The sequence below is a fragment of the Ovis canadensis genome, chromosome 3 (genome assembly GCF_042477335.2).
Source record: "Ovis canadensis isolate MfBH-ARS-UI-01 breed Bighorn chromosome 3, ARS-UI_OviCan_v2, whole genome shotgun sequence".
Taxonomy (NCBI): Eukaryota; Metazoa; Chordata; class Mammalia; order Artiodactyla; family Bovidae; genus Ovis; species Ovis canadensis.
Window position 1 is genome coordinate 50,250,722 of NC_091247.1, and position 9,750 is coordinate 50,260,471.

At 41.7% G+C, this 9,750-nt stretch overlaps 1 protein-coding gene across 1 annotated transcript; it reads right to left on the reverse strand.

The window, feature by feature from the left end:
- Window positions 1–724: 724 nt before the first annotated feature.
- LOC138438097 (lithostathine-like) lies at window positions 725–3,650 on the reverse strand. Its single transcript, XM_069586322.1, has 6 exons — window positions 3,624–3,650; window positions 3,242–3,349; window positions 2,576–2,694; window positions 2,243–2,380; window positions 1,260–1,386; window positions 725–1,008 (listed from the first exon to the last, which is right to left on the reverse strand). Exons 2-6 carry the CDS (start codon window positions 3,324–3,326, stop codon window positions 941–943), a joined length of 537 nt encoding a protein of 178 aa, XP_069442423.1. The 5' UTR covers window positions 3,327–3,349; window positions 3,624–3,650; the 3' UTR covers window positions 725–940.
- Between the last annotated feature and the right edge of the window lie 6,100 nt (window positions 3,651–9,750).

Below are 9,750 nucleotides of genomic sequence, written 5' to 3' on the forward strand. Positions count from 1 at the left end.
ATTTCTCCAGAAAACTGTCACTTTTTAAATTCAAAATATGCAAGAGAAATCCTACCAGACAATAAGTTGACCCAAATCCTGTCCTAACTGTGTCAAAATATTTCAAGGGCCAAGATGAAGGACCTTCTGGGATCGGTTTTCCCAAGGGCCATCTAGGAACAGGGTTATCTAGGAATGTGGTTAGATGGACTCATGTCATCTGACTATGGGAAGGGAAGAGTGAAAGTTGAAAAACATTAAAAAATTGTACAATAATTTGAAAGCTTACCTTGTGTCTGTCAAAACTAATAACAAAACAATTGGGTTTGCATTTTGAATGTTTTATCCATTGATTTTTTAATTTATTCATTTCTTTTGTATTTTATGAATATTAATAAAATCTGTTCGCTATCCTTTTTACTTATGGTTTAGGAAATAATGTTCTAAACATCATCTCCTAAACTGGTTGCCTCATACAATTAGAGACTTGGCCTAGGAGAATGTGTAAGCAGTAGAGTGTGTGGGAGAGCAAAGTCTTTAAATGGCCACAATCCACATCCTACAGAGAAACAGTGCTGATGTACTCTAACCACAAAAACACCAAGAGGAATACATATATACATATAGTTATTTCCCCAGAGACCTGAGTAAAACTGAGCAGAGATTGACCCCAGATTCTCTTCACTCAATCATTTCCTCTCCAGAATGTATGTATGAGAATGAAGCAGAGAAGACAAGCAAAGGAAAACTAAAACTAAATTTTTTATTATAGTATCATGAAAACTCAGATTATAAAGCATACAAAAGAACTTGAAATGAGGCTGGGGAGGAGGGAAAGACAGAATGAGGCAGTCAGGGTGAGGGTGTAAGGAAAATATCTCCTTCCAATTGGATCTTCACACTTGGTTCCAAGTCCATGATGAGCTGCAACAAGACGCAGGCTGCTGACTTCCCATCTGATCTAGCCCTTGAACTTGCAGATATAGGGTAGGCTCACATGACAGCTATAATCTTTCCATTTCAGATATCCTAGAGAGACAAAAGAGCTTGAGTCAATGGAGTTGGTGCAGCCTGAGGACCCAATGGAGAGGAATCCCAGATTCTGGCCTTTCACCAAAGTCCTACTCAAAGGGAAGAAGATAGAAAGAGAGATGAGAGGGGATGGGAGCAGACAAACCAATACTGTACTTCATAGCAGAGGAGGATTCTATGACGATCAAGCCCAGAAATCGGGGATGAAAGGGAAAGACTAAGTAGAAGTGACCTTCTCTGTTTCTTACCTGATGTTCTGGACAGGATCCCACAGTGACCAGGGTTTGAGACAGTGGCAGGACTTCTCTCCCAAGCAAAATAATTGAGCACATCAGTGCTACTCCATTCCCATCCACCAGCATTGGGCTCAGAGCCCTGTGGAGCAGAGGATGGAGTTAGGCGAGATAGAAAGGCCTTTAGAATTCTCCTGGCCTGATGCCCTCTGCTGGAATGCCTGGTCCCCTCCACGGCATTATGGAATTGGCCTGCTCTTCCAGATGATGTCCCACAGCTCTCCTCTAGGAAACTCTCCCTAACTCCCTGCTTTACTTGGCAAATTCCACAGCCAATAATCATAAAGGCCAATAGAACACCTCAGAGTAACATGTCACTATCTGAACTACACTTGGGGATGCATTTGTGCTTATCCTTTAGACCTCCTAGACAATGCCTGTTTTATAAAAAAGAAAAGTGAGAATGAAAGTCTCTCAGTCCTGTCCAACTCTCTGCTACCCCATGGACTACACAGTCCATGGAGTTCTCCAGGTCAGAGTGCTGGAGTGGGTATCCGTTCCCTTCTTCAGGGGGTCTTCCCATCCCAGGGATTGAATTCAGGTCTCCTGAATTGCAGGCAGATTCTTTACCAGCTAAGCCACCAGGGAAGCCCCATTAAAGAAAAAAAAAAGAAAAATGCATCAATCCTAAATCTTGATTTAGGACTTGCTAAGAACAGCATATTCAGACTCAGGGAAACATAGAGAATTACAAAGCATGCTTGTGTGAACTGTGTAAAAGCTTGATAAGAGGTAGATTAACTTTAGCAGGAGTCTAGGAACTGACACAGAACTCAGCTCTTCAACTGCCCTCAAGGCCCTCATTTTCCCCAGTTATCACCTGAGTTCCAGGGATCTCTTGGGTAGTTTCTGGGCTGGCAAATGGGATGGGGGTGGGGGGGAAACTGAGTGGCCATAGCATCTTTGGAAGTAACAAATTATAAAGGAAATAAATATACCTCTGTTGGGTCATGGAGCCCAATCCAGACGTCTGACTGAGTATTCAAGTTGTCCCTAACCAAGGAGGCCAGGAAGGCTCCCTCAGTCCCACTGAGCACAGACGCAAGGTGTCCTGAGGGTCTCTTCTGGCAGGCAATCTGTGTGGGGAAGGGAGAGACACAGGAGAAGCTTGAGATACCACTAGGGGAAGGGCAGGGCCAAGAAGGGATGTGTTTACAAACATGAACTTCTTATTCTCAAACTAAGGAAGCTCTTGAGGATCCCCATTCCCCACAACCCTGCCTCTGATTTGCTTCTCCTTATCTCTATTAACTGCAAACCCCAGAACTCACATTTGCACCCATCCAGCTTCTGGCTGCTTTATACAAGGCATAGCAGTAGGACCCATAGCCTATGGAACCTCTGGGACAGCTGATCCTTTCAGAGAGCAGTTTTATTTCGGGTTCTTGCCCTGAAAAAGAAGAAATAAGAGAGAGGGATGAGGTAAAATGGAGATAAGGGATTAAAGTACAGAGGTGACCTTGGAGAATATCTATGAGGCCAGTGCTTGGGGCAGTGATACCAAACTCCTAAGTACCTCTCACCATTGCCAATATTCCAAGGGTTTATCTTTCTTAAAGTATGAACTAGATGTACTAGTTGGGAGATGGTGTGTTTTCTTTTTATGTATCTGCCTAATTCTTTTCCTCCTCTGGACTGTTTGTTCCTACATTGGATCCTCATCATTCTTCTACTCTTATCTCTGCTTTTCCTCCTTAATCAACTCACATAAATTAGACACTACTGAGAAAATGAAAATCATCTCATTCGACTATTATTGAGCCCCTGGGGTGCCTCCTACCACTAGGTACCCTGAAGGAAGGAGTGATGACTCAGGAATCCAGGCCTTTATGTTGTGCGGGGATATCCCATTACCAGCAGAGGCACAGGAGCTTTCCTCCTCATCTTGGCCCTGAGCAGACACTGGGAACCCAGAGCTAGAGGCAGAGAAATCTCACCTTGGACCTGAGACAGGAGCATCAGGCAGGAGAGCAGCATCCAAGACAGTCTGGGGAGGCCCAGGGAAGGCAGCATTGTGTCCATGTGGAGTGGAGGCAGCTAGAGAACTAAAAAAAGGGTGGTCAGAGAGAGGGTATGAGACCCCCTGTTGTACCTCTTGTCTTTTCCTTCATCTAGTCCCCTAGGAAAAAATCCTTCTTGGTAGCATCCCTCCCCTTCCATAGTGCTGGAAAAAATTAGAAAATCTATACATCTTAGTGCACCTGAGATCTCCCAAGTCTGGCTTCCCCTGGTCTCAGAGCTCCCTTGTTCTCTGAAGACATGGGTCCTTGTATACTTTCCCCCCATCACAGGTCTCACCTTGTCTCAGCTCCCACTTACCTCTCTTGCAGGGATCTGCACTGGCTTGTCAGGGCAGAAAAGACTGGGCTTTTATAAGAGAATTTGAGGGAGGGGCACTGAAATAAATAGCAGGAAAGAGGAGCCAGGACAGGGACTCAAGGACATTCCTGCCACAGGGAGGAGTCTCTTCCCAGAAAAGCCTTGGAGTTGCCACAAATGATGCCTCTTCCTCATTATCATATTAGCACTTTTTCCTGGAAGAGATGAAGTTTGTTCTTCCCACTGACTTTTCCATAATTAACCTCTGTGGCACAAAACAAGTTAATTGTTTAAGGGGCACGTCTACAGGAATAGTTCTTCCGGTTGACGTCTCAAGTGCTCACTCTTCTAGGCATACACATGTATTTTTTCTAATTGTGTAGTGGAAATAAATAAATATTGGATTATTAAGTGGAGATGTGTATGGGAACTATAAGTATCACAGATAAGTGAGGGCAAGAAGATACTGAAAGTAAGAGAACAGAGGTTCAGCATTGCCTCTTCTACATGGTAGTTCATTTTAAAGAAACTTCAGAATCATCTTGTAAGTCAATGCTGCTGCTGCTGCTGCTGCTGCTGCTGCTGCTGCTGCTGCTGCTGCTGCTGCTGCTAAGTCGCTTCAGTCATGTCCGATTCTGTGCGACCCCATAGATCGTAGCCCACCAGGCTCCCCTGTCCCTGGGATTCTCCAGGCAAGAACACTGGAGTGGGTTGCCATTTCCTTCTCCAATGCATGAAAGTGAATGTGAAAGTGAAGTCGCTCAATCGTGTCTGACGCTCAGGGACCTCATGGACTGCAGCCTACCAGGCTCCTGAGTCTATGGGATTTTCCAGGCAAGAGTACTGGAGTGGGTTGCCATTGTAGATGAGCCAAAATCTTAAGTGAAATGAGAGGCATAAATTTCCCTTTCTGGTATTCTGAGAGATGGAGTTTCCCAGTGGATAGCGATAATTTGATATAATAAGAGGCAATGAAGGAATTTCAAACCTAGGAGTTCTATAGTCAATAGCTGTAGAGCTAAAGGAAGAATGAGAGAGGTGAAGGAATGATCAGAGGAGGTTCTGGGTTAAATTGTAGATCTGATCCCACACTGCATATAAGTTAGATCTCTGCTCCTTCAAGATGTTCAGTCTGCTGGGCTGCTGACAATCACCTTCCAAGACTATCACTGGGCAATTGATGAAAAGTCATTTCTATTACACTCTAGTCAGGTGATCAGTGCTATATGAGAACACTAAGAAAACTTCATTAGTCAGGTTTATGTTTGAGCTGCCAGCTTTGGTAACTCTGAGATACACGACCTGTGATTGAGGTTCAGATTGGCCCATCTAGGGAAACATTATAGGAATTCTCTATATAGGCCCTGACCCTCATGTGATCTTTATAGCTAGTTTGTGTGCCAGTGGAGCTTTGCAAAGAGGTCAGTGCAATCAGGGGTGTAATTGATTCATGTCCTGAGACTCCAAAATTGAATAGGACCCACAAATAATCTAATAGGAAGGATAGGAGAGCCAAGGGATTCTTTTGTTAAATAAAAACAGAAAGAAAAGGAATTACTTCACAGACATGTGCAAGAATGTATAAATAAATACAAAGCCATAACTATCATGAGAGCTAGGGGAAATTAAAACTCAAATGATCAATTTATCATGGAAATGATGATTATTAGGATTATTTGAAACATAATATTGCTACATTAAAATAATGATTTGAGGGAATTCCCTGACAGTCCAGTGGTTGAGAGTCCATGCTCTCATTGCTGAGGGCCCAGGTTCAATCCCAAGAAGGGTAAGTAAAACTCTACAAGCTGTGTGGTGTGGCCCCAAAAGGAAAATTATTACTTGAGAAGAAGTAAATAGTAGTAATTACATATGGAAAATGGAATTCTGAAATTCTTGTGGGGAAAGATACCATTTTAGATTTAAGTAAAGATACCATTTAGATTAAAGTACCTGAAAGCTGTGGAGTCATCTATTCTAGTAAGTAAAATTTACTGTTTTCTTGATTAATAAAGCACACCATCTGAGGGTTAATTGTAAAATTGCCGACATACCCATGGGAGAGCCAGAAGACAAAAAGGAAGATTTAGATATCACAGGTAAAATTTCCCCTGTATTTAGCTGTCCTTGCTGTGATTTCATTACCAGAAAATCAGGAATGGAAGAAACACTCTAGAATATGGATTTAGTGACTTAAAGAGAAGTAGTATTCCTCCAAGAAAATAGGGTCTATTTGACTATTTGGAGTGATCATTCTCAGCACTGTCTTGACATGAATGCTAAAAGTCTTAAATATTTCTAGAAACCCATAGCTTTTAGCTTCAAGGTAATTAAATTTGTCAAGGTAATTAAATTTGTGGGATTTTGGGCACATCAATATGTTGATGTGGGAAGCCTGGGGGTCTTTCCAGAGATTGTTTTGATTTTTCAATTCACCTGTGTATCACTGTTATTATCCTTTGTTAGAGCTTTAACTCAGCAGTGGATATAAAGTAGAAAAGGAAGTGAACATGAAATTGGTAAACCAGATTTTGATTTCTGCTATGCCTCTTCTTAACTATGTATCTATGCTGCCCATCATTCTTTAAGAGAGCCTGCCTCCCAATATTTGTTCCATCTCAGGAAGTTTTATAAACAGCAGTTACTGAAGCCACCTCCTCCCATCCAAGTTTTTCTCATTCTAGCTGTGTTAATATTTCATTCTTGCTTTCCAATATACCCAAAATCTTTGCTCTGAACCAGAACCTTGCACTGTCTTCCAGATTTAGTGTTTAGTGTGCTTTCCCAGTTGGCTTAAATGATTTATAAGGAAACTCTCAGCATTGTGTTGTGCTTAGTCTCTCAGTTGTGTCCAACTCTTTGCAACCCCATGAACTATAGCCTGCCAGACTCCTCTGGCCATGGGGCTTCAAAAGGCAAGAATACTGGAGTGGGTTGTCATGCCTTCCTTCAGGGGATCTTTCCAACCCAGGGATGAAACCCAGGTCTCCCGCATTGCAAGTGGATTCTTTATCATCTGAGCCCCCAGGGAAGCCCAAGAATACTGGAGTGGGTGGCTTATCCTTTCTCCGGTGGATCTTCCTGTACAAGGAATTGAACAAGGGTCTCCTGAATGGCAAGCATATTCTTTACCAGCTGAGCTACCAGTGAAGTCCTCACTTAGGATTAAATCTCTGTAATATATGACATAAATTGTTTGGGCAAAATGCTAAACATTAAGGTGTTTAGCCCTTAATTCTTAAGGGCTTAACATTCAAGCCCAGGAGGTTTTCAACTGAGTGATTTGTCTAGTCCCACCAGACTTTGCTAACAAAGGTCCATCTAGTCAAGGCTATGGTTTTTCCAGTGGTCATGTATGGATGTGAAAGTTGGACTGTGAAGAAGGCTGAGCGCCGAAGAATTGATGCTTTTGAACTGTGGTGTTGGAGAAGACTCTTGAAAGTCTCTTGCACTGCAAGGAGATCCAACCAGTCCATTCTGAAGGAGATCAGCCCTGGGATTTCTTTGGAGGGAATGATGCTGAAGCTGAAACTCCAATACTTTGGCCACCTCATGTGAAGAGTTGTCTCATTGAAAAAGACCCTGATGCTGGAAGGGATTGGGGTCAGGAAGAGAAGGGGACGACAGAGAATGAGATGTACATGAGTTTGGGTGCACATGAGTTTGGGTGAACTCTGGGAGTTGGTGATGGAAAGGGAGGCCTGGTGTGCTGCGATTCGTGGAGTCACAAAGAGTCGGACACGGCTGAGCAACTGAACTGAACTGAACCAGACTATACCACAAAAGACTCTAAAGTTATTTATTTTTTGACCAAAACAGATTTAGGACTCCATCAGAAGGTTATATACTAGATTCAAAGCAGCATGTCTTTGAAATGAGCAGAAACCCAACTGCCTTCAAGAATCACCAACCACACCCAGCATAATGTTAACCACACCCAGCATAATATTGACCACAGAAATTCAAATGCCTGCATTTCCTAATCCCCTTGACTTGCTTAGCCAAACCATTGTTGGCTCTGATCTTTTATTTCCTACTGAACTCAGTTTTATATTGTTGTTGTTGTTCAGTCACTAAGTCATTTACAACTCTTTGTGACCCCATGGACTGTAGTACACCATGCTTCCCTCTCCTTCAGTATCTCTGAGTTTGCTCAAACTCATGTCCATTCAATCCCAGCATTTTCTTCTATTTTGACTTAGTATATGATTTTGTTTTTGCTAGGACTTTCCTTCCCTCCAGTGGAAATGTCCTGGCTTCCTTCCACCTACTGTATGCTTTATGATACTACAAACAGCTTAAATAATACAGAGATTATTGATTCATTTAAGTATTCTGGAGGTAGACTGTTTCAAGTTTCACCTTCAGAAGCACACAGTTGTCAGGACTCTAGGTAGAGGTCTCCATGATGATCTTGGCCTTTCCCTCAAAATAACCACAGCAGCCTAGAGGTTGTCTGACAATTTCCAATGCATTAAAGAAAGAGCAGGAGGAACAAAAAGTCTCCTTTCTTATACATTTTTTTCTTACTATGGAGAAACATTTTTCTCACAAGCCCTTAGTCAATACAATGTTGTATCCTACTGGCCAATGTTAGGTTACAGTTCTCTACCATTAAAAAAAAAAAAAAAGTTACTAAAATTGCCTTAACTTACTTTGACCCTCATAATTCATCTTCTGGGACTGGGCATACCTTCTTCCAAGCCAAATTGGAATCTATAAGCAGAGTTTCAAATGAATATCTGTTATCAATCAGCATTTTCTACTGTACCTACAGCCATGCTTATCTTAAGATACTGATCACAGAGGATATTTTGCTAAATTAATAGTCTTTATTACTGACCAGTTTGTGTCTTGATTCATGTATTAAGTTTTCTTCCCTTAATAAACTGTCATGAAGTTCTTCATCTGGAATTCTAGAGCAGAGTTAGGGAAGCATCCATCGTTCCTTCCCCTATATCTATTCTGTCCCATTGAGCCCTCTAAAATTTTATGTCTTTCAGGCTGTCCAGAGCTTGACTTCTTCTGACCCAGTTAATAAAAATGGCCCTTTCCCTTAATATTTATAATCTCTTATTTTCTCTCTAGAAACTAGTCCCACTCAATTTAAGGGAAATATAAAATCCTCCAATTTTTGTCTGAGCCCCCAATGCACAAAATTTGTATGAGAAACTTTGTATGACATGCAATGCCTGAGTTCCCTAAAGTGTCTTCTTCTCCATCCTCCTACTTGGTTGTTGAGAATTCAAAGGTGCCTTGACTGAGACAGGACACAGACTTCTTTCATGCTGACTTAGTTTAAGTTATCTGCATATAAGGTACTGACATGCATTGCAATTCACTCAAGCGAAAGGGAATGTTTTAGGAAGAACAAAGATTTATCTCAGTACACCCAAGATTAGGACATATACCATCTCATGAAGTACTAGGAACAGGAAGAACACATTCAGACTGTGAGGGTACACTCTTCTTCCTTTTCTTTTTATTTCACTGGGTTTTATTCATATTTTTTTCAGCCAATCAATTTCCTTGCCTTTGGGGTACAGGAAGAATGATCCAACATAATAACTAGAGTTCTACTATACTTTTCACTTCATGGACTCAAAAGATTGAATATATTCTTAATAAGCAAATTCATTTTCAGGAGAATATCTGATTAGTGTTCTCCTGTTATGAGTCCAAGGTTGTTCTGCTTGCCACATGATAGGTCTGTTAACCAAGAGGCAAAGTGTTGAGCCCAGGAATATGACTCTATTTGGAAAGCAGGCTGACCAAGAAGATGGCAGACTAATGTCTCAAAATAACAATCTTTTCTGTGTCTGAATGTCAGATGCTTTTGTAGACTGGAGAAGGGCAAGAGTTGAAGAAGTAAAGAAGATTATCTTGCAAATATCTCCTGGGACAGTCAACCTCAGAGAGACAGTGTGCTAATCTCTTCAGAGAGAGGGGCAGGATTACCTGAGGCAGAATATTATATATGATTATAATAGCAAAAGCAATGAAAAACAAAGGTTAAAGTCAAAGAAACAGATCCAACATGGAGTCAAAATTGGCTCTTTCCTGCAACACTCGCATCCGATTAACTGGGGCAAAGAATTTAAGTCCTTTGGGATCATTGTGGGAGCTG